The 25,235-nt window shown below is 40.0% G+C and overlaps 1 protein-coding gene across 7 annotated transcripts in view; it reads left to right on the forward strand.

The window, feature by feature from the left end:
* The window catches only part of LOC143279666 (uncharacterized), a 139,448-nt gene that overhangs the window by 27,006 nt on the left and 87,207 nt on the right, over positions 1-25,235 (forward strand). For 2 of the 7 annotated variants that reach the window (XM_076583722.1, XM_076583725.1), the window contains 6 exons: positions 7,811-9,145; positions 11,244-11,384; positions 13,892-14,074; positions 18,149-18,276; positions 18,822-18,952; positions 20,574-23,749. In XM_076583722.1, the coding sequence (XP_076439837.1) occupies positions 7,811-9,145; positions 11,244-11,384; positions 13,892-14,074; positions 18,149-18,276; positions 18,822-18,952; positions 20,574-20,631 (1,976 nt within the window). In that variant the 3' untranslated portion in view covers positions 20,632-23,749. Of the gene's footprint in view, positions 1-7,810; positions 9,146-11,220; positions 11,385-13,891; positions 14,075-18,148; positions 18,277-18,821; positions 18,953-20,573; positions 23,750-25,235 lie in introns of those variants that run through there. The other 5 variants (XR_013054935.1, XM_076583723.1, XM_076583724.1 and 2 more) reach the window with 5 other exon arrangements.

The following is a 25,235-nucleotide window of genomic DNA, read 5'->3' on the forward strand; positions in this document are numbered from 1 at the left end:
TTACATGTGATTGTGACAGCAGTAAAGAGGTTTCTATCTGAAACAACTCAGTCTCACACCTGAGAGTACAGTTTGAACAGTGGTGATTTCAGTGATGTTAGAATTGTGTGGCAGAATAGTGGTGATTTCAGTACAAGGATCCAGCATCAGTGATGCAGTCTGATGGTAAAATTCTGTGGCAGCTGTTGGAATCATGCAGTGCTGTTTGACTAGTCCTTGGTGTATGGGCCACTAAGATCGGACATAACTTTTTATATAGATAGATAAAAAGAACTGATTCAAACTGACCTATTTTGGAGCGAAAGTGAGAAATATCCAGCACAGAGGTCTGGTCACTGACCTTTGTTAAATTGGTCATCATGCTTTTCTTCAATACTAGTGAAACATCAGCCAAGTTTTAAAGATAAAAGTTGGTATATATATCTGTTGACTGTCACTGACCTTTGTTAATCAGCCAGTAGTAGAGTATCATCCAGGTTATAAAGTTAAAGATAAAAGTTGGTAAATATGTGTTGATTGCATCACTTCTGGGACACATTCAGCCATTCTTATTCTAATCATTGCCATACTCAGATAGTGTCAATAGTGATTGAGAGCTTAACCCTATGGAGACGTAGTTAAATAGTTCATGTAGTTTTGCTGTGATGGGCAAATATTGGCATATTTGAAAAATTCAACAAACTTTCACACAGAGACAAAGACATACAAATTACATATCACTGGAAAGTTTACTATCTCCTCTTTTAACATTTTAAAACAGTTTGCTTATTAAATGCTGCTAATTTTTTTTTGTAATATTTTAAATTATGTCACTAAATACTGAAAAACCAACAAAAAAAAATTGAAAAATAGGTATTCTGTACTCATCAGGCATGTCATATCCATCAGCTAATCCACAAGGCAGCATATGATGATTTTCTCACTCAGTAAGGTTCCCTGATTCTTATGAATCAGTTTGAAGTCAAATGTTGCACAACAAACTGTTAAAAAAAATAAAATAAAAGATCACAACACTGGAAAAACAGAAAACGCAAAACCACGCGAATCCATCACTTGAAAAAAAAGAAGGAAAAACCTATTTACACATTTCTGCTGCAGCTAGATTATTATTTGCGGTAGTCCTTGACTGTGTGGAACACCTCGAAGCATGTAACAGCACAGAGGGGCACTTTACACTGTTTGCACATGATTGTGGTGGCTTTTTTTTGTTTTTCACCTCTTGACATGACGCTCCTTGTGCTTTGTGTTTGGCATAACACACCTTGCACCCTCTCTGTGTTTTCCTGGTCTGCTGCTCCTTGGTGGGTGGAATGTTAGCAGGCCAGTGACTGCCTGGCCTCAGTCTCCCCATGTCTGCTCCTGTGTCTGGCAGATCTCCTCCTTATGCGTGTAAAGTGCTTTTTTGAATTTCTGTAACAGACAGTGCTGTCATAAGAAAAAAAGAAGAAAAGCTTTTGCATGAAGAAAAAAAGAGGAAAAGCTTTTGCATGTATTGCAAAAAATGGGCAAAAAATCAAATGCAAAATAAACATCAATAATATTACACAGCATATACACATGCACAAAAATTCAGGAGTGACAGTGTAAATAACACACATGCACAGACATGCCCACGCATAATACACTGACACACCCATTGCACAGATACACCCCCACACAATTTAGTAAGTGCAGACACACAAAATGATAATTTTACTTTAATCTATACAAATTATTCATCAAGAATTGTAGAAATCAACATTATTTACACAAGAAATAAATTAGCAACAATATCAAATTGTAAACACACTCATCTCAACAGGAGTGGGCGTGTCTGGAATGTTGGTGAGAGTCCTGGGTCCCAGTGAAAAGTGCAGCCAGTGGGAAGTTTGTCAGGTCTTTTACCCACTCATACAAGTACTCTTGTTCCTCATCGTCAATATCTACAGTCATCAAGTCATCTTGTCTTGCAGTATGCCGTCACTAGCGTCACTGTCGATTTCTGTCTCAGCGTTGTAGGGGTCAGTCAGCAAAGTTTCATCGTCACTTTCAAAATCATCTGGTACTGACTGTCATCATCTTCAGAAAAATCATCAGAATTCGTCACCAGTGTCTAGGTCACGTTCAATGTCTAATCCTTCTTCTGTCAAAATTTTGACATCCTCATGCAGGGAGTACGTCCGCTAGTCCACCATGTTCGTTGCATAAGCATCGTGACCTCTGACTGGGTCAAGAAAATTCGAGAAAAAAGGCCTTTCTTGCGGTTAACGGTCTAGGGGAAATAACTCAATTTTTCCTAGACTGTCCCCTCAAGAAAGCCTGATTAGTCTCCCTTTAATTGAACACTGCTGAGTGTATGAAAAAAAAATTGGCGATCCGTCAAATCCTACACTGTGGCATGTCATTCACCGTCAGCGCATCTCCAATGAGTTAATGCTGAAAAGTTGACATGTTGCACTTTACTCTCCAGTTGGAATTTGGGTGAGAGTCAGCAGATCTGTAAACACAAATCAGGCATTTAAAGGAAAAGGAAAGAAAAAAGCAACTTACCCATTTGCACTGGCAACAGTCTGTGTGGTGTGGTGACCACATCAGATCTTAACTCAGTGCTACAGTGATGTCCAGGTCTCTTGAGGTTGTGGCTTGTGTGTCTGGCTTTCGACTTCCAACAACCTGGCACAGTTTTGTATAATAGACAGCACTTTCAGCAGTGGTTATTTCACAAGAAGGAAACTTTTTGAGCAGAAATGCAGCTATGGATTTGAAGTGAAGTGGGTATTTGTCATGTATGACACTTATAGTGGATGGGTTTTGTGAACATAAGAAGACCTTGAATCTGACTTGTCTGGTATAGTTGCAAATTACACTTAGATGGGTTTGAGTTGTGTGGGTTTTTTTTGTTTTGTTTAAAAAGACTGCATCAAGTGCATGATTCTGACTTGTCTGCTAGTGTTGTGAAGGGCGGGTTCCAGAGTATGTTTTGTTGGAAACAGTGACTGTGCAGCTGTCTGCTGTGTAAAATAGCACTGCCTTGGTCATTCGGAGATTTCTTTGTGGCTGATAGTTTTGAAACATAATAGCTCTGCCTTGGTCATTTGGGGATTTCTTTGTGGAATAGCACTGCCTTGGTTATTCGGAGATTTCTTTGTGGCTGATAGTTTTGAAACATAATAGCTCTGCCTTGGTCATTTGGGGATTTCTATGTGACTGATAGTTTTGAAACATAATAGTTCTGCCTTGGTCATTTGGGGATTTCTTTGTGGCTGATAGTTTTGAAACATAATAGCTCTGCCTTGGTCATTTGGGGATATCTTTGTGCTGGCTTTTAGTTGCCAGATCTTAATCCAGAATATAAGTGTACGCATTTTATCTGGCAAGTGAAACATTTTCTGTTTCAATATCATCAGCTGAACTTGGGTTGTTTTTTTCCCCTATGAAGTCTGAAGCAAAATGACTGAATTCCACATGAGTGGTTGTTTATGCCACGGAAAAGAACCACAAGACATGAGATATAAATCACTGCCTTTTACAAACCAAACAAAAGAAAGATTGATAAGTACAAGAATCATTGCAGTTATGTTGATAGTTTTAACTTGCCCATTTGCACTGGCAACAGTCTGTGTGGTGTGGTGATCACATCAGATCTTAACTCAATGCTACAGTGATGTCCAGGTTTCTTGAGGTTGTGGCTTGTGTGTCTGGCTTTCGACTTCCAACAGCCTGGCACAGTTTTGTAAAAACGGCACTTAACCAGTTGAGTGCCAGTAAGACATCAGCTGACGTCCTACAGAAAGTTGCCATAGTGCCTATAAGACGTCCATTGACATCCTGCATGTATTCCGATTTTTCCTTCATTGGAGTTTGGTTCACTTCACATAAACAGACTCTGAACTATTTGTTTGATGTGCCTGGATTATAAAAATACTATTTAAATGAACCTACATCAAGTAGAAGACCCCTTTTTAATTGATAATGATTTGCTAACTGAGCATGTGATACGCACATGGAAAAGGGAGTTGCATCATTTACAGAAGAGGCACTGAAAACTGTGTCCAGTAAAGGGCGTGTTCACAGTCAGCAGATGTACACAATTCCAAAAGCTGTGCTTGTGATAATGTACAGCTATAGCGATGGAGAAGGATCTCTCTTGTCTGATGATTGGTTTGAACACGAAGGTGATTGACGATGACAGTGATGAAACTGACAGCCTGTTCGGTGGTGATTCAGTTCATCTGTCCAGTCAGGCAGTGTTTCTGAACAAGTGGAAGAGGAGGACAGGGAGAGGAGTGATGTAAGATGATAGATCGAATGCCAGCCATAGGTTATGAAGGGGGCTTGGCAGTTGGACGCCTGTGTACTCACATTTCAGTTACTCACATTTCAGTGCAGACTGCAGGAAATCGACAACTGCCAGTGCTCCATGGTTTTCAGGAAATGCAGGATTGAACCCGCACTGGACGTGAAACACATGCTTTTTGTTTTTAATGCTTTTTTTTCTGCTGAATCAGATGGTTGACTTGTTTGAAGAGGTGGCAAGCCGGATGCACAACAGACACTTTAATTGGCCCATGTGTAACTTGAAGGGAGTGAATGTCATCAAAGAACACCCTCTCACTTGTGAAAGCTCTTAGCTGTTGAAAAGCTTGCCAGCTTACTTTCTGAGATCATCATTGACCTTTTACATTGATTCTAACCACCTTTGCCATTGTTAGGACAGTGATTCACTTACATATCTACGTGAGCTGTGATTTGTTTTTATAAACTTATAGCTTGCTTTAATTTCTTCTACAGGTATAATCTCACAATATGCATGCTATTTCTAGCTGTATTTTGTTTCTTTTCTTTATGGGTGTCATTATGTAGTGGTGGAAATAGACTTTTTTGTTGCACAAAAATTATTATCTTGACTTTAAATGCCTGAACAGTTGTCTACAATCAGCCTTTTCCTTCACAAAAACGTTCACTTTCTTTCTGTTATCTCCCATAGATTTAGTACTTGATTTTTTTTTTCATTACCCCTGAATCCTCAAAATTTCTGGGCAAGGGGAGAGAACTTTTTTTTCACAAAATTTTCTGGCACTCAACTGGTTAAAGAAATCACTTTTTAGAAAGAGAAGTGAGTACCAGACATCAAATGCTGATTAAATTAACCAAACTGGTTGGACAACTTTTAAAATGAAGAATAAATGACAAGGAAATGGACAGAGCTCTTGATGGGGGAAGATGGCAGAATGGTTGATGCACTGATCTGCCAGTACAATGCCTGTGAATCCCTGCCAAGCCCATGCTACCAGGTTTGACTGGAAGATCAAACTGAGCATCCATGCATTTGTATGAGACAGTAAAAAGAGGTCCTGTGTGCAGAACTCACTTTGTGCTCTGAAAAAGAACCCATGGCAACATGTCCTCTGGCAAAATTCCTTGGAAGAAATCCACTCTGATAAGTACGCAAATGTATGCACTCAAAGCATGACAAAGCACGTTGGTTTCAGTTACAGTTTGAAGGAAAAACACCACACCTGCTGCAGAAAACACCACACCTGCTGCAGAAAACACCACACCTGCTGCAGAAAACGGGTCACAATGCACCACACCTGCTGCAGAAAACAGGTCACTATGCACCATACCTGCTGCAGAAAACAGGTCACTATGCACCACACCTGCTGCAGAAAACAGGTCACAATGCACCACACCTGCTGCAGAAAACAGGTCACTATGCACCACACATGCTGCAGAAAACACCACACATGCTGCTACAGAAAACACCACATCTGCTGCAGAAAACACCACACATGCTGCAGAAAACACCACACATGCTGCAGAAAACACCACACATGCTGCTGCAGAAACACCACACCTGCTGCAGAAAACACCACACATGCTGCAGAAAACACCACACATGCTGCTGCAGAAAACACCACACCTGCTGCAGAAAACACCACACATGCTGCAGAAAACACCACACATGCTGCTACAGAAAACACCACACCTGCTGCAGAAAACACCACACATGCTGCAGAAAACACCACACATGCTGCTGCAGAAAACACCACACCTGCTGCAGAAAACACCACACATGCTGCTGCAGAAAACACCACACATGCTGCAGAAAACACCACACATGCTGCAGAAAACACCACACATGCTGCAGAAAACACCACACATGCTGCTGCAGAAAACACCACACCTGCTGCAGAAAACACCACACATGCTGCAGAAAACACCACACATGCTGCTGCAGAAAACACCACACCTGCTGCTACAGAAAACACCACACCTGCTACAGAAAACACCACACCTGCTACAGAAAACACCACACCTGCTACAGAAAACACCACACATGCTGCTACAGAAAACACCACACCTGCTGCAGAAAACACCACACCTGCTGCAGAAAACACCACACCTGCTGCAGAAAACACCACACATGCTGCTGCAGAAAACACCACACCTGCTACAGAAAACACCACACATGCTGCTGCAGAAAACACCACACATGCTGCAGAAAACACCACACATGCTGCTGCAGAAAACACCACACCTGCTGCAGAAAACACCACACATGCTGCAGAAAACACCACACATGCTGCTACAGAAAACACCACACCTGCTGCAGAAAACACCACACATGCTGCAGAAAACACCACACATGCTGCTGCAGAAAACACCACACCTGCTGCAGAAAACACCACACATGCTGCTGCAGAAAACACCACACATGCTGCAGAAAACACCACACCTGCTGCAGAAAACACCACACATGCTGCAGAAAACACCACACATGCTGCTGCAGAAAACACCACACATGCTGCTGCAGAAAACACCACACCTGCTGCAGAAAACACCACACATGCTGCAGAAAACACCACACATGCTGCTGCAGAAAACACCACACCTGCTGCTACAGAAAACACCACACCTGCTACAGAAAACACCACACCTGCTACAGAAAACACCACACCTGCTACAGAAAACACCACACATGCTGATACAGAAAACACCACACCTGCTGCAGAAAACACCACACCTGCTGCAGAAAACACCACACATGCTGCAGAAAACACCACACATGCTGCTGCAGAAAACACCACACCTGCTGCAGAAAATACTGCAGAAAACACCACACCTGCTGCAGAAAACACCACACATGCTGCAGAAAACACCACACCTGCTGCAGAAAACACCACACCTGCTGCAGAAAACACCACACCTGCTGCAGAAAATACTGCAGAAAACACCACACATGCTGCAGAAAACACCACACCTGCTGCAGAAAACACCACACCTGCTGCAGAAAACACCACACATGCTGCAGAAAACACCACACCTGCTGCAGAAAATACTGCAGAAAACACCACACCTGCTGCAGAAAACACCACACCTGCTGCAGAAAACACCACACCTGCTGCAGAAAACACCACACATGCTGCAGAAAACACCACACATGCTGCAGAAAACACCACACATGCTGCAGAAAACACCACACATGCTGCAGAAAACAGGTCCATACACTGCACCACACCTGCTGCAGAAAACAGAAAAATGTGCTTGTGCCTGAACCATTTCCCAACACATGAATCCTTGACAGCCTCCCTAGACTGAAATGAAAAATGATTAAATCTTACTTTTAAGAAATGGTAGAATACATTAAAGAATAGTTAAGAGAAATATATACGCAGAGGGCAAAGATTGATATATATATATGCACACACACACACACGCACACACACACACACATGCACGCACACACGCGCACACACACACACACACACACACACACACTGGTTTATACAGCGTTGACAGGAACAAGGTGATTGATATCTGATGACAGGAGCAGCACCAGCACCTGCCATCACCACCAGCTTCCCCCCTGCCATTCCCTCCTCCTCCTCCAACACCAGTTGTCCTGGGGGGGTTCACCTGGGGGCGTCAGTCTCCACTGCTCTTGGCTCAGCGTCAGCGGACTTCAGATCTCCGGCAGGGGCAGAGGGCTTCAAGTTCGGATCCTCCTCTTCTACTTCTACTGCCTTCAGTGCCACAGGAAGTTCCAGACTGGCAACATCAACTACAGAGACTGAGGCCTCAGGTTTCATGTTTGGGAAATCAACACCAGACAATTCCCAAACTGTGGCCTCTTCAGGTTTTACGTTTGGGAAATCAACACCAGACAATTCCCAAACTGTGGCCTCTTCAGGTTTTACGTTTGGGAAATCAACACCAGACAATTCCCAAACTGTGGCCTCTTCAGGTTTCACGTTTGGGAAATCAACGCCAGACAATTCCCAGATTGTGGCCTCTTCAGGTTTCACGTTTGGGAAATCAACACCAGATAGTTCCCAAACTGTGGCCTCTTCAGGTTTCACGTTTGGGAAATCAACACCAGATAGTTCCCAAACTGTGGCCTCTTCAGGTTTCACGTTTGGGAAATCAACGCCAGACAATTCCCAGACTGTGGCCTCTTCAGGTTTCACGTTTGGTGTCCAGCGTGAGAGGAAGGACTCTGCAGCAAGAAATGATGCTGGTGAAGTGACTTCCACTGAGACTTCAGTCATAGACAGCTGTACAACAAACACCTGCAACAGAGTGTCTCTTGTGTCAGGAGGTGACAGGATGTGTCACAGTGTGTCTGACGATGCCGCTCCATCGTCGTCAGGGGCAGCTCACTCCACATCTCCAGGCTGCTCTCAGTTCAGCAGGACCACACACAGTCAGAGTTCACCCCCCTTTGTTTTTGGCTCCAGTGTGTCCACAGAAGTGACCTTAAATGGCAGCAACTCCTGTGAAAAACAGAGCACAGGCCAGAAAACATCCTCAACAAACAGTGGCTTCATCTTTGGAGGGACGGCGAAGGCCCCTTCAACAAGTCAGAATGGACATCATTTATTTGCCCCCAGTTCTGTGGGTTCCACAGGCTTTGTGTTTGGTGCTTCAGGTGGTTCAGGCTTTGTGTTTGGTGCTTCAGGTGGTTCAGGCTTTGCCAGCAGCAGGTCTGGTGAGTCAGGTGTTGTGACCAGGCCCCATTCAGGGCAGCATGGGAGTGCACTCTTTTCCTCGCCCGCCATGTCCACTGTCAACGGGGATAATGGAGCGAAGGAGACTGGTACATTGGGGGAGGTGTCAGCTGTTAACGGGGACACAGGAGTGTCTGACAATGGTACAGTCCAGGGTGGGGGTTTTTTGGGGGGGTTTTTTTTGGAGGGAGGGATGTGGGGTGGGGGTTAATTTTTTTTTTACCTTTGTTTTGATTTTATGATTGAAGTCAGTAATTCAGTCAGAAAGCAGGAAAAACATGGTGAAACAAATATTTAATAGATCATCAGATAATCCAGCACCCAGGAGGATCTTTCTGATTAACTTGTACAAAATACCAAACATTGTGGGCTTGTGTAGAGTGTTTGTTGAAGAATACTAAGTGCGAAGCTGTAGAATACTAAGTGTGAAGTTGCAGAATATTAAGTGTTTGTTGAAGAATACCAAGTGTGAAGCTGTAGAATAGTAAGTGTGAAGCTGTAGAATACTAAGTGTGAAGCTGAAGAGTACTAAGTGTTTGTTGAAGAATGCTAAGTGTTTGTTGAAGAATGCTAAGTGTTTGTTGAAGAATATTAAGTGTGAAGCTGCAGAATACTAAGTGTGGTGCTGTAGAATACTAAGTTTGTTGAAGAATACTAAATATGAAGCTGTAGAATAGTAAGTGTTAAGCTGTAGAATATTAAGTGTTTGTTGAAGAATACTCAGCTTGATACTAAGTGTGAAGCTGTAGAATACTAAGTGTTTGTTGAAGAATACTGAGTGTGAAGCTGTAGAATACTTAGTGTTTGTTGAAGAATACTAAGTGTGAAGCTGTAGAATACTGTCTGTTGAAGAATACTAAGTGTGAAGCTGTAGAATACTAAGTGTGGATCTGTAAGCCAAAGTGTCAAAGAATACTAAGTGTGAAGCTGTAAGCCACAGAGTCAAAGAATACTAAGTGTGAAGCTGTAGAATAGTAAGTGTGAAGCTGTAAGCCACGGTGTCAAAGAATACTAAGTGTGAAGCTGTAGAATAGTAAGTGTGAAGCTGTAAGCCACGGTGTCAAAGAGTACTAAGTGTGAAGCTGTAGAATAGTAAGTGTGAAGCTGTAAGCCATGGAGTCAAAGAATACTATGTGTGAAGCTGTAAGCGATGGAGTCAAAGAGTACTATGTGTGAAGCTGTAAGCCACAGTGTCAAAGAATACTAAATGTGAAGCTGTAGAATACTAAGTGTGAAGCTGTAAGCCATGGAGGCAAAGAGTACTATGTGTGAAGCTGTAAGCCACGATGTCAAAGAATACTAAATGTGAAGCTGTAGAATACTAAGTGTGAAGCTGTAAGCCAGGGAGTCAGAATACTAAGTGTGAAGCTGTAAGCCATGGAGTCAAAGAGTACTATGTGTGAAGCTGTAAGCCACGGTGTCAAAGAATACTAAATGTGAAGCTGTAGAATACTAAGTGTGAAGCTGTAAGCCATGGAGTCAGAATACTAAGTGTGAAGCTGTAAGCCATGGAGTCAAAGAATACTAAGTGTGAAGCTGTAAGCCAGGGAGCCAGAATACTAAGTGTGAAGCTGTAAGCCAGGGAGGCAGAAAGCAGCATGTCAGAAATAGAAGTCAGGTTTTTTTGTTTTTTTTGGGTTTTTTAAAGTTAGATTTGGGTTTTGTAGTCTCCCCATTAGCCAGACTCTAGTTGGGATTAAAGTAGAAAGCAGTTCACAAGATGTGTACACTTTAGTCAAGTTATGATTAGGACAAAGCCATTTTTTAATGTTCATTTGCTAAGACCTTGCCTTTTTTTTTCTTTTTCTTTTTTAAATATTGATTGTTGAACAAAATTTCATCTTGGCCAAAGCATTTAAGGAAAAAGATCTTTTTTGCTGAGAGCTAGCTCCGCCCCCATCCCCCTTGCTGTGAAGGGTATATTTCTCAAGAAAAACACATGTAGTCCAGTTCCACATAATGTCATCAAAAAATGCACACAAAAGGAAAAAAAAGAAAGGAGAAAATCAGAATTCATCAAAAACCAGTGGAGCATTACGCAGTAGAGTATAATTCAAGGAGTGTACATAAATACTCATAGGTTCACTTCACATATATCATTCATTTGTCATTATTCAAGGGATTAGCTAAGAGCTATCTTGAATCCAAAAAAATATATATTCATAATATTGGTAAAATCATTTGTAAGGTCAAATGGTTTTGGTTTTTGTGGTGTGTGTGTTTGGAACAGATACGACTTGTGACACATTGCAGGTGTGGGTCCAGCCGACGTGACGACGCCCCCACTGACCAGCTCCAAGCCTGCTGATGATGGTGGGGAGCCCTTCACCTTCGCCACACCCACAGCCGTCACCAGCAGTGCTGTGGCCTTCAACTTTGGACAGCTGTCAAAAGGTCTGCTGGTCTTCAGCATATTTAGCAATGGAGGAAGGTGGCAGAATGGTGAAGATGCTTATCTGCCAATACAGTGCCTGCTGGGATCTGGGTTCAAATCCTGGCCTTTCCCTTTCTCCCAAGTTTGACTGGAAAAATCAAACTGAGAGTCTGGTCATTGCGATGAGATGATAAACCAAGGTCTGGTGTGAAGCACACACTTGACACACTGAAAAAGAACCCATGGCAACATAAATGTTATACTCTGGCAAAATTCTACAGAAGAAATCCTTTCTGATAGACTCTGTATAATACACAGCTATATATTCATGCACTCAGGGCTTGACAAAGTGTGTTTGGTCATGCTGCTGATCAGGCATCGGCCTACCACAGTAGTGGTTGTGCACATATGGATTTGTCTGAACACAGTGATGCTTCTTGAGAAAACAAACTGAAACTTTTTTCTTTTTTTAAAGTTAAAAACAAAATTTGCAAAGACATGTATACTATACAGAGAATTATGAACAAACAGTAGCATTCACTTTTGTGATAAAAAAAACACATGACATAACCAAAGTAGAATATAGAAAGCAGCAAAGCACGAACAACAATATCCAACAACAACAAAACAAAACAAAACGAAAAAAACAAAACAAAAAAAACTTCTCCAATCATTCAATCAATCAGTGTTTACGCATTATTGATTGCAGTAGTGATGATGATTTAAGATGATATTAATAATAAAGAGACCAGTTGTAGCATAGCAATATCATCAATCATGTCAACTATTACAGTAATGGCATCAAGGATGAGGCGAAAGAGAGTGGTGGCATTGCAATATAATAAAGAGCAATGGGTATACCACATCTACATTATTGGAAAAGAAACTTACAATTGTAAAGACAAACAACAATAAAAAAATTTTGAAAAAAAAGAAGATAATAGTAATAAGATAAAACAAATGAATCAATAAATGAATATGATAAAAATAAAAACCTGTCAGTACAAGTAAGGACTATTATACAGAATAGTAATTATGGAACAGGCAAAATTGTGATTAGGTAACAGTTTCCATAATTGGAAGGTAACTGTTCCACTTTGTATGAAAAGCATGATGGTTCATCAGTATATATAAGATGCATGTTCCTCGATTTTGTGTCTGAATCTGAGCTGTGTTTTAAATGCATTGAGTTGTGGTTGTTGTTTATTGATTTTGCATTTGTACAAGTTTTTGGCAAGTAAAATAATAAAATAAAAAATGTCATCTGTAGCAAATGTGTGTTTCCAAATAAAATAAGTTCTTCACATAATTGGGCATTGTATAAATTTTTGCATTTGTTATTAATATCAGTTTGTAAAGTATTCCAAAATCCTTGCACAATCTCACATCTCCAAAAAAGTTGTTTCAGTGGTTTTTGGATGTGATCCACAGAAGCTACATTTATCATTATCAGATATATTCATCTGTTTCAGTGATCTGTATGTTGTAATAATCCTATGAACTATTCTTATTTGAAACCATTTTAAGTTTACATCACATATTTTGTAAAATGTCTGTTTCCAGTTAATGTTCAGTTGCAACAAATCGTTCCATTTGTTACAGCATTTAGGAGTCATATTGTTTTTAACTAAAGTGTTGTAATAAACTTTTGTTCCTTTTTTCACTGAATATATCAGTTGTAATGATTTTCTCGTCTGTAAAGCAATGCCATTATCAATTTCAATGTTCAGGTTTTTTTATATAATTTCTAACTGACCTCATGTAACCATTTAAAGTAAGAAAATTTGTTATATTTCCATGCTTTTGACTAAAATCTTCATAGGAAAGGAAACAACTGTCCCCATGCACTTGAGAAATATTCCAGACCCCCTTTTCCATCCAATTAACAAACGGAAACTTAAGCAAAGGATAGCCACAGCACATCATTGTGGTATATAGTTAGTCTATTGTTTGTGTATGGAGTCATGATTTGGATGAATTGAAAGCCTGTTCTGAGATTGAATGTGTGAGTTGTGTGAAATGAGACCTAAAATAGAAACAAAGGAATCATTTTAACTGGCTGCATACTGTCCACACTCACTCACCTTCTGCACATGTATGAAACAACACTAGTGTCAGCAGGAACAGGCTGTGTTATGCATTTGCAACATGCTTGGTGTATTCAGAGCATACCCACACAGACTGCTACCCCTCTTACACCACACCAGCTGAAGCACGCACATACATAACATTTCAGCCAAAGCCTTAACCCATGACTCCTGCAGCTGTTTGTGATTCTGGCAATTACCGTTGTCTACATAAAAATCAAAAATTATATTGATGCTCAAAAGTATGTAAAAGAATATTTTTTCTTGAAGGAAAATGCACAGAGAATATGATTATCATAATGCTCAGTGTGGATAGGATGAGATAACTCCCAATCAGGGGAAGATAACAAAGATTTTTAGAAAATGAATATATGAAATATTTTTTGGGGGGATGGGGGGGAGAAAATTCAAGTCTGTTTATTTTGAATTTTCAACCTCAGCAGGCAGGCAGCGGAGCGGTGTTGCCTTCAACACACAGACCAACGCTGCCAGCAGCAAGGACACCGGCCCGCTCCCACCATTGGGGGCGGAGAGCAGCACCAACACTGGACACTTCTCATTCACTGTGGGGGCCGGGTCACAGAGCAATGCTGCTGCCGCCTCTTCCCTCACACCTGGCACAGGTGACATGGAAATGATGGATTGATTGATTGATAGATATGGATAGTTACTTAGCACCTGGAACAGGTGACAGATTGATTGATGGAACAGGTGACATGGATTGATTGATTGATATGGATAGTTACTTAGCACCCGGAACAGGTGGCATTGATTGATATGGATAGTTACTTAGCACCTGGAACAGGTAACATGGATTGAATGATTGATTAATTGATTGATATGGGTAGTTACTTAGCACCTGGCACAGGTGACATGGATTGAATGATTGATTAATTGATTGATATGGGTAGTTACTTACACCCAGGGGCAGGTGACATGGATTGATTGATTGATATGGATAGTTACTTAGCACCTTGCACAGGTAACATGATTGATTGATTGATTGATATGGATAGTTACTTAGCACCTGGAACAGGGAGCATGGATTGATTGATTAATTGATTAATTGATACAGATAGTTACTTAGCACCTGGCACAGGGATTGATTGATTAATTGATTGATACAGATAGTTACTTAGCACCTGGCACAGGTAACATGGATTGATTGATTAATTGATTGATACAGATAGTTACTTAGCACCTGGCACAGGTAACATGGATTGATTGATTAATTGATTGATACAGATAATTACTTAGCACCTGGCACAGGTAACATGGATTGATTGATTAATTGATTGATACAGGTAGTTACTTAGCACCTGGCACAGGTAACATGGATTGATTGATTAATTGATTGATACAGGTAGTTACTTAGCACCTGGCACAGGTAACATGGATTGATTGATTAATTGATTGATACAGATAATTACTTAGCACCTGGCACAGGTAACATGGATTGATTGATTAATTGATTGATACAGATAGTTACTTAGCACCTGGCACAGGTAACATGGATTGATTGATTAATTGATTGATACAGATAGTTACTTAGCACCTGGCACAGGTAACATGGATTGATTGATTAATTGATTGATACAGATAATTACTTAGCACCTGGCACAGGTAACATGGATTGATTGATTAATTGATTGATACAGGTAGTTACTTAGCACCTGGCACAGGTAACATGGATTGATTGATTAATTGATTGATACAGATAATTACTTAGCACCTGGCACAGGTAACATGGATTGGTTGATTAATTGATTGATATGGATAGTTACTTAGCACCTGGCACAGTTGACATGAATTGATTGATTGATAGGGATAGTTAGAAACCTGGAACAGGTGACATGGATTGATTGATTGATATGGATAGTTAGCATCTGGAACAGGTGACATGGATTGATTGATTGATATGGATAGTTAGCACCTGGCACAGGTGACATGGATTGATATGGATACCTACATAGCACCTATCACAGGTGAGGTTAATGGATTGGTTAATATGGATACCTACATAGCACCTATCACAGGTGAGGTTAATGGATTGGTTAATATGGATACTTACATAGCACCTGTCACAGGTGGGGTTAATGGATTGATAGATATGGATACTTACATAGCACCTGTCGCATGTGGAGTTAATGGATTGATAGATATGGATACTTACATAGCACCTGTCACAGGTGAGGTTAATGGATTAATAGAGATGGATACTTTCATAGCACCTGTCACAGGTGGAGTTAATGGATTGATAGAGATGGATACTTACATTGCACCCGTCACAGGTGAGGTTAATGGATTGATAGGGATGGATACTTACACAGCACCTATAACAGGTGGGGTTAATGGATTGATAGAGATGGATACTTACATAGCACCTGTCACAGGTGGGGTTAATGGATTGATAGAGATGGATACTTACATAGCACCTGTCACAGGTGAGGTTAATGGATTGATAGAGATGGATACTTACATAGCACGTGTCACAGGTGAGGTTAATGGATTGATAGATATGGATACTTAAATAGCACCTGTCACAGGTGGGGTTAATGGATTGATAGGTATGGATACTTTCATAGCACCTGTTACAGATGGAGTTAATGGATTGATAGATAGTTATGGATACTGACATTGCACCTGTTACAGATGGAGTTAATGGATTGATAGAGATGGATACTTACATAGCACCTGTCGCATGTGGAGGTAATGGATTGATAGGTATGGATACTTACACAACACCTGTCACAGGTGAGGTTAATGGATTGATAGGTATGGATACTTACATAGCACCTGTGACAGGTGAGATTAATGGATTGATAGATATGGATACTTGCACAGCACCTATAACAGGTGGGGTTAATGGATTGATAGATATGGATACTTACATAGCACCTGTCACTGGTGAGGTTAATGGATTGATAGGTATGGATACTTTCATAGCATCTGTTACAGTTGGAGTTAATGGATTGATAGTTATGGATACTTACGTAACACCTATCACAGGTGAGGTTAATGGATTGATAGATAGTTATGGATACTTATGTAGCGCCTATCACAAGTGAGGTTAATCGATTGATAGATATGAATACTTACATAGAACCTGTCACAGGTGAGGTTAATGGATTGATAGATATGGATACTGATGTAGCACCTGTCACAGGTGGGATTAATGGATTGATAGATATGAATACTTACATAGAACCTGTCACAGGTGAGGTTAATGGATTGATAGATATGGATACTGATGTAGCACCTGTCACAGGTGGGGTTAATGGATTGATAGATATGAATGCTTATATAGCACCTGTCAGAGGTGAGGTTAATGGATTGATAGAGATGGATACTTACATAGCACCCGTCACAGGTGAGGTTAATGGATTGATAAGAGATGGATACTTACATAGCACCTGTCATAGGTGGGGTTAAAGGATTGATAGAGATGGATACTTACATAGCACCTGTCATAGGTGGGGTTAAAGGATTGATAGAGATGGATACTTACATAGCACCTGTCATAGGTGAGGTTAATGGATTGATAGAGATGGATACTTACATAGCACCTGTCAGAGGTGAGGTTAATGGATTGATAGAGATGGATACTTACATAGCACCTGTCACAGGTGAGGTTAATGGATTGATAGAGATGGATACTTACATAGCACCTGTCATAGGTGGGGGTAAAGGATTGATAGAGATGGATACTTACATAGCACCTGTCATAGGTGGGGTTAAAGGATTGATAGAGATGGATACTTACATAGCACCTGTCATAGGTGAGGTTAATGCATTGATTGATATGGATACTTACATTGCACCTGTCACAGGTGGGGTTAAAGGATTGATAGATATGGATACTTTCATAGCACCTGTCATAGGCGAGGTTAAAGGATTGATAGAGATGGATACTTACATAGCACCTGTCACAGTTCAGAGGGCACTTTGAAACTGGAAAGGATCCACTGCATTTACATTGAGTATTCCCTGGAATGGTGTAAATATTTACTAAACGAAGACCTAAGAAAAGAGTGAAAATACTGAATGTCAGTTTCAGTCTGACTCTGGGATTGTCTTCACCCGTAAAAGAGTTCCTCCCCTCCCTTTGTTGGCCCAGAAACTTAGACAGGACTCATATTGGTTTCAAAAGTGGTTGGGTTTGTTTTTTTTATTAATTTGTAAAGAAAAAAAACTGTCTATCTATATGTATATATATCTATATCTATGTTCATATATATATATATCCAAAAGTGTTTTTGAAAATGACCCAAGTTTGTGATAGTTTTTAATTTTGACTTTCTGTATCATTGACAAAAAAATGACTTTGCATTTCTGTCAGTGATAAACCACAGCAGCGAATTGTTCAGCCTGAACTTAGAAATGGAGATGATGATGACTACAAGGCATGCCTACCTTTGAATGAGTGTAGCAAGGCATGAAATATACTTCTTTTTTGCTTGCTTCGTTGGTTTTTTTTTTTGGTTTTTTTTCGCCACATCATAGGGAACAATTAGCAAATAGCATTTTAGAAAAAGCCCATTTCATGGAAGAGGGAACATGTTCTGGCTGTGTTTACATGAACACTGTGACTTGAAGTTGAAACATGTGTGTGTGTTTTCAGTCTTGTGATTCAGGCTCTAAACATTTACTGAATGATAAGGGAAATATTGTTGTTCTGTTGTTTTATTTCCCTTCAGGTTTCAGTTTTTCTGGATCAGTGCAGCCCTCATTCAGTTTTGGTGCAGATAAACTGTCCAACAGTACAGCGTCTGGTGCAGATAAACTGTCCAACAGTACAGCGTCTGCGTTCCAGTTCGCCTCTCCTGTAAGCTGCTTAGCATTGACGGAATCTCCTTATATTTGTAGAGTTTTCTTACACAAGATGACATTGGAATTCTGTGTTCTAATAATTTACAGTCATTATTAACTTTTTGAAAAATTCAGTTTTAAGGGGGCCCGGGTGGGGGGTGGGGGGGTATTTTGAGGTTGTTCTTACATAAAATAATCAATCCGGTTAAACTTATACATGGTTTTATTTCATTGATCTTGGATAGCTGATTTTTATATTTCAAGTTGCTATTATTGCTGGTGTCAACTTAACTGATGTCTTGAGATGATGTTGAGAGATGAAAATTACCAGAAATGGCATTAGAGCTATTCGTAAGTAAAGGAAAAATATGAAGCAAAATCTGCCCAATAGTCGTCGTCTGTATCATCCAACTTTGCTCAAGCACTCACATATGTGCTCATAATGCTCAGACATACCTCAGCTTGAACACATATGCACACAGGCATGCACACATACAGAGTTAATATGAAAGGTTGAAGACAAGAGGGAGGTGGCATCACGCCCTGTGTGCTGTGTTACAGAGGGCAGCAGACAGGGCAGCGGCCCACACGGCCAGCCAGTCCACCTTCGGCCAGGCTGCTTCGTCCACTTCTGACCCCCCCACTCCTCTCTTCACCGCCCCCACCACCACGCCAAACAGCTTCAGTATAGGGTGAGTGGTGTCCCCTCTGTCTTCTTCTGGGCACAGTACTGAGGCGATTTGCTGATTGTTGTTGCTCTGCTTTTATTGCTGCCCAGTCATCTGCACCATTTCAGTGTCATTACTCACTCACTGGCTGCTCATTCTTAGTCCCCCATACACAGTCACACCTGGTTTCATTTGTCGCAGTCCCAGCATTGGCAGTTTGCAGGAACTATTAGTGGTAGGTCACCATAGGGTCACACACCAGAGGAAACTCTGCACTGCTGCTGAGCCTCTTCAGTGGTGTTCTGATTCAATGTACTAAGGACACCAGCTACTAAGTCCCATGCTGGCAACAATAATCACTTTGTCATGGATCCAGATTGAGTGAATATCCCCAGACTTTTTTGCTTGATGTTTGGTCTCTGTTTTTTCACTGGATGTTTTTCTTTATCATTACTATTATTGTTATGGTATTTATTCTCTGTTTTATTGGATGTTTTTCTTTAACATTACTGTTATTGTTATGGTATTTATTCTCTGTTTTATTGGATGTTTTTCTTTAACATTACTGTTATTGTTATGGTATTTATTCTGTTTTATTGGATGTTTTTCTTTAACATTACTGTTATTGTTATGGTATTTATTCTGTTTTATTGGATGTTTTTCTTTAACATTACTGTTATTGTTATGGTATTTATTCTCTGTTTTACTGGATGTTTTTCTTTAACATTACTATTATTGTTATGGTATTTATTATCTGTTTTATTGGATGTTTTTCTTTAATACATGTATTACCATTATTGTTACAGTACTTATTCTCGGTTTTTCTTTTATATTACTATTATTGTTATGGTATATAATCTCAGTTTTATTGGATGTTTTTCTTTGATATTACTATTAATGTTATGGTAATTATTTTCTATTTTATTGGATGTTTTTCTTTAACATTACTATTATTGTTATGGTATTTATTCTCTGTTTTATTGGATGTTTTCCCTTTAATATTACTATTATTTATTCTTTGTTATATTGAGTGATTATTCTGTTTTACTTCATTACTTTGATGTTCATCCTGTTTCACTTGATGTTTGTTCTGTCTACCTTGTATATTCTGCTTTACTGTGTGTGAGTTTTCCTATACTGGATTTTTATTCTGTTTTACTTGATTACTTGATGTTTATTTTGTTAAACTGGAAGTTGTTTTTTCAATTTTCCTATATCAACAGTAAAGAGAAGTACATGATTCAAGTCAGTGCTTTCTATCTACCAATTCACCCAGCACACAGGTTAAAAAGAACAAAAATTTAAAAGGCACATGGGAACAAACACAGACACTTCCTCGGAAAGGAAGTTCTAGACATTTGACATGTGCACACAGCAGCAATGACAGAAGAAATGTGTAAACACATATTAACCTTTTATTCAAAACTGGCATGTCTTTATTAGTCTTGAATATGTTTCTTGGATTATACAGACAACACAGAAGAAATACATGTGGCTGTGTGTTTGTGACTGTGTGTATGGATGGGTGATTCTGTAACTGGCTCTTTGGAGTATGTGTGTCTGTGCACACACACCTGCGCTTTCCTATTTCAATCTGTCTCATGCTGGTGGCCAGAATCTGAACCTGTGACAACGTGTGTTTCAGAGCTGGGGACGGCCCAAGGAGACTGAAGCGTGCTGTCAGACGAGTTCCTAAACAGTGAGGCTGGCTATGCTTTCAGGCAGCCCCACAGTAATCTGCTGTGTGCCATCGTGTTAACTTTTTTTTTTTTTTTTTTTTTTTTAATTCATTTTATCAGTGGTCGAGACTCTGATGATGCTGTGATGGCCATTGACAGCTCTCAAAAGTGTTGACAGGAATCATATACATGGCGATTTCATGATCAGTTAATCATAGTTAAATAGGTATACTGTTATTACATGGTATTGTTTCTGTTATCTTACAGATAGATATACTGTTATTACATGGTATTGTTTCTCTGTTATATAGTTAGATATGTTGTTATTACAGTGCTTTGTTTCTTTGTTATAGATAGGTACACTGTTATTACATGGTAACGTTTCTCTGTTATCCTGTGAATGTATGGTGTTCGAGTCTGAGGGTCAGAAAATTACATTAATTACACATACTGTACCGTGACCCATTGGTGCAACTTTTAATTACACAGTTTTGTACAGAAAGAATAATGAAAACTTGATGTGTGGGCATATATATATGTATGTTGGTGCATATATTATGTAAACTTGTATGGGTGCATGCACACTTGTCTGTGGTGTGCATGGTCTGGTTGTTAGTAAGCAACAACGTTTGTGTGTTGATTTATTTGTGTATGTTTTTTTGTGTGTGTTGATTTATTTGTATATGTCTGACGCAATGTGTATGTGCAAGCCCAGCTTGAGACTGCATGAAGTTTATTTATATTTGAACATTGGGCTTGTGATAGTGTACTTTTTGACACTCACTTGTGCATGAATGAATCCTGTGAGTGTTAACTCTAATCAGTATTCAAGTGTGGGTGAAAAAAACGCTTCAAGTTAAATCCTCACAACATTACAGCTGAAGAGACTAGAATTATGTTTGGTGACATGTGTGAACAGTGAGAGCCACGTGTATATTCCCCTTTTACCACCACCACCACTTCCCTCCCTTCACACACACACACACATATAACACGTCTAATGTCACTCGAAGTGAAAATGCGATGAAGAAAGAAGACATTGAGCATTGACCATTTGCTGTTCAATGCCATCTGATAAATAGTTTCCTTTATTGTCTTCTTTCATTTTCTTTTAACTTGTCAGTCGTTTCCCCCCTCTGTTTGTGTTGTGTGTCTTGTGTGCGTGATACTGTATGTTTGGAAAATGGTGGAACAAATACATATGTGAAAGTATTTTCAAAAGTTAGAAGATTGTCCACCCTGCTATAACCCTGGGTGGTCGGCTGGGTCACATAGCAAGGAAGGATAAAAGTTAGCTGAAATGCACATGTTTGCTTTGCTCTTCCTATCTGAAACAATGTTGTCTCTTAAGTTGGTGACGCCCAATGTTAAACAGTCTCTTTAAGTTGGTGACGCCCACTGTTAAACAGTCTCTTTAAGTGGGTGACGCCCTTTCTCCCCTTGCCTTGCTATGTAAAACAGTGTTGTCTCTTAAGTTGGTGACGCCCACTGTTAAACAGTCTCTTTAAGTGGGTGACGCCCTTTCTCCCCTTGCCTTGCTATGTAAAACAGTGATGTCTCTTAAGTTGGTGACGCCCACTGTTAAACAGTCTCTTTAAGTTGGTGATGCCCACTGTTAAACAGTCTCTTTAAGTGGGTGATGCCCTTTCTCCCCTTGCTTGCTCTTGCTATGTGAAGCAGTGTTGTCTCTTTAAGTTGGTGACGCCCACTATGTTAAACACATCTTATCTTATCTCGATCCAATATTATCAGTTGATAGAATTGTAGACACATCATTTTTTTTCATTAATAATAGGAAAAAACAGAATCAAGCTTGTTGATAACAGGGTTGGTTTGGTGGAGGAGGGGGAACATTGTTTTGTAAATATGTTATTTTCATTTAGTGAATGTGTGCTTGAGAGAAAAAAAGACAGAGCAATCAAGGAACTAAGACTTAGCATGCTTGTGAAGTTGAGGTCAAGCTCATGAGTTGTTTTTTTTTTGTTTGTTTTTTTGTTTTTTAATCTTTATTTATTTGTGTAATTGTTGTTGTTTTTTATTAATTGTTTTTTTATTTTGTTTCTGATAATCAGTGTGTATTTGGTTTGAATGTGTTCAATTTTTATTTCTTGGCTGTAGGTATGCATGCACCTAAGAAGGGGTGAAATCATGCGTTGATGCGGTATTACCTTCAGGTGTTTAGATCATGTGAAGAAGAGAAAAAATGTGGACATGGTCAGTGGATTTACATATTTGCATTTCTTTACTGTTGTTGTTGTTGGTTGGTTGGTTTTTTTCTTCTTTCTATTCTTTCTTCCTTGATTTGATATGTGTACTTTTTTTTTTTAAAATCTTGAGTGACAGTTTTCACATTCTTGTCATTTCATTTCAGTCAGTTAAGTTTCAGTTTCAGGAAACCATGATCCATTGAAATCTTTTCCAGGCATTGGTTTGTTTTTTGTAGACTTGCTAAGAGAAAAAAGAAGATGAGCATTCCATTGATTGTGATAAAGTATTACGTTGATAGTGAAAATCTTATCTCTATGTTGTCCAATAAAGATTTCTGATCAAGGGCTTTGATATGGTTTGATATGATTGTCGATGGTCACTGGACAGAGTTGGTTTCACATATTTTTCACTTCAAACAGAACTAGCACTTCCTGCTTTTATTCACCTCCCGCAATGAGGAGTGATCAAAGCGATTGTATCGTTGCCGTATGAATGGCACTTTTAGAGTACCTTAGGGAGTACTGTCATTCATCCTCTTCATTCTCCTTTGTTTTTCTCCTGTAAGTCTTCTTCCAGTCATAAAAAAACATGATCAACTTAGTGAATTTTGTTTGTTTGATAACAACTGAGGGCAGGTTGTTTGATAACAAACTGAGGGTAGGTTGTTTGATAACAAACTGAGGGTAGGTTGTTTGATAACAACTGAGGGTAGGTTGTTTGATAACAAACTGAGGGCAGGTTGTTTGATAACAAACTGAGGGTAGGTTGTTTGATAACAAACTGAAGGCAGGCGAGGGATTTTTCACCTTGAATCAAAATTGTTGTTTGGAACACGTACATTGCATATTTGTGCAGCTGATGCAAGTTTTATGTGACAATGTCAATGGAGGACTGTTGTTGATGACTGATGTGTTGACAAATAAATTGCCAGATGTATGAACCAACCCTTTGCTTTGCTGTTGTTTTCATGGATATGGGGTGTGTGCTTTTGTTTCAAGATTCATTTCTCAAAAAATGGTACACACACATACACACACACAGAGGCGCGCATGCATGGCTGCACTCAAATAAACTCACCAGGTTACATACACACACAGAGCAAAAAAGCAAAAAGAGACGTGATCATACAGGAGATCAAGAAGGAAGAGTATGACAGAAGAGTCCAGAAGGAAGGCCAGCATGGGCAGTGGACAACATGGGAAAATGCACTCCAAAGAAGTCTCAGCTGGAGCAACATGTGGAACATGGCCCCTCTGAGGATCAGTTTCATCCTAAGATCTGTATGTGACCTCCTTCCCTTGAATACAAACTTAGTGAAATGGGGGAAAGCAGATGACCCTGCGTGCCCACTCTGCCATGGCAAACAAACCGTGGAACATGTCCTCAGCTTGCAAAGCGGCGTTGAGCCAAGGACAGTACACATGGAGGCACAACCAAGTGCTTAAAGAAATTGCACACATGGTGAGCACTATCCAAGGAGCACCAACCCCACCAGAAGTTCCAGTAGAGTTCCGCTTCTGGCCAGGAACAGCATCCGAAGTTTCCAAAGCATGGAAACATGGGCTGCTTGATTGTGCCGAAGACTGGGAATGCACAGTTGACCTACCAGAGGGGAAGAAACACCCGGAAATCATCAGCAAGAGTGGCATGATACCTGACATAGTACTCCACTCCATGGCAATGAAACAAGCGATTCTGATTGATCTCACTGTGCCATACGGAAGCAGAATGGAGGAAGCCCACATCTACAAGATCGAGAAGTATGCTAGCCTAGCCAGCAACCTGAGAGAATCTTTTATTTGTCCACACACAGCATCGATATCATTTTTCAGGCAAAACTATGAAAACAATACTTACGGTGCATCCATATATCATTTTGCACAATCACACACATGCTTGCACACAACGCACACACGTGCGTGCACACACATATTTATCAAATTCATTACGGACAAAGTATTGTTCTAATGTCAAGTGCATATGCTTTAGTAACCTGACAATGTTTTTGACTTTTTGCATTCATTATCAATTGTTTCGCTTGTCTCAGTTTAACGACTTCTCTTTTACGAAGCCCTTTAAGTAATTTCCTGTAATTGTATTTAGATTTTTTTTTTTTCAAAATTCACCCTCATTTCAACCTCATTTGCCCAGTTTCCCCCAAATCTCCATTCATTCACATCTCTCACCCCTTCTAACCGATAATACTCAAATGTATTCATAAATACTTTAACAAAATGTCTTCAATCACCGATATGTGTGACGGGACATTAAACAAAATTCCTCCTGAGAGAATCTGGCTTCCAAGCCAAAGTCCTTGCCATAGAGATTGATGCAAGAGGATTTGTGGGCGCACCTGCCCACAGCCCCATGAAACAGTTGTCGATTTCTGGCAGAGAGAGGACATGGGCTCTCAAGGCAAT

Source organism: Babylonia areolata, chromosome 3 (genome assembly GCF_041734735.1).
Source record: "Babylonia areolata isolate BAREFJ2019XMU chromosome 3, ASM4173473v1, whole genome shotgun sequence".
NCBI lineage: Eukaryota > Metazoa > Mollusca > Gastropoda > Neogastropoda > Buccinidae > Babylonia > Babylonia areolata.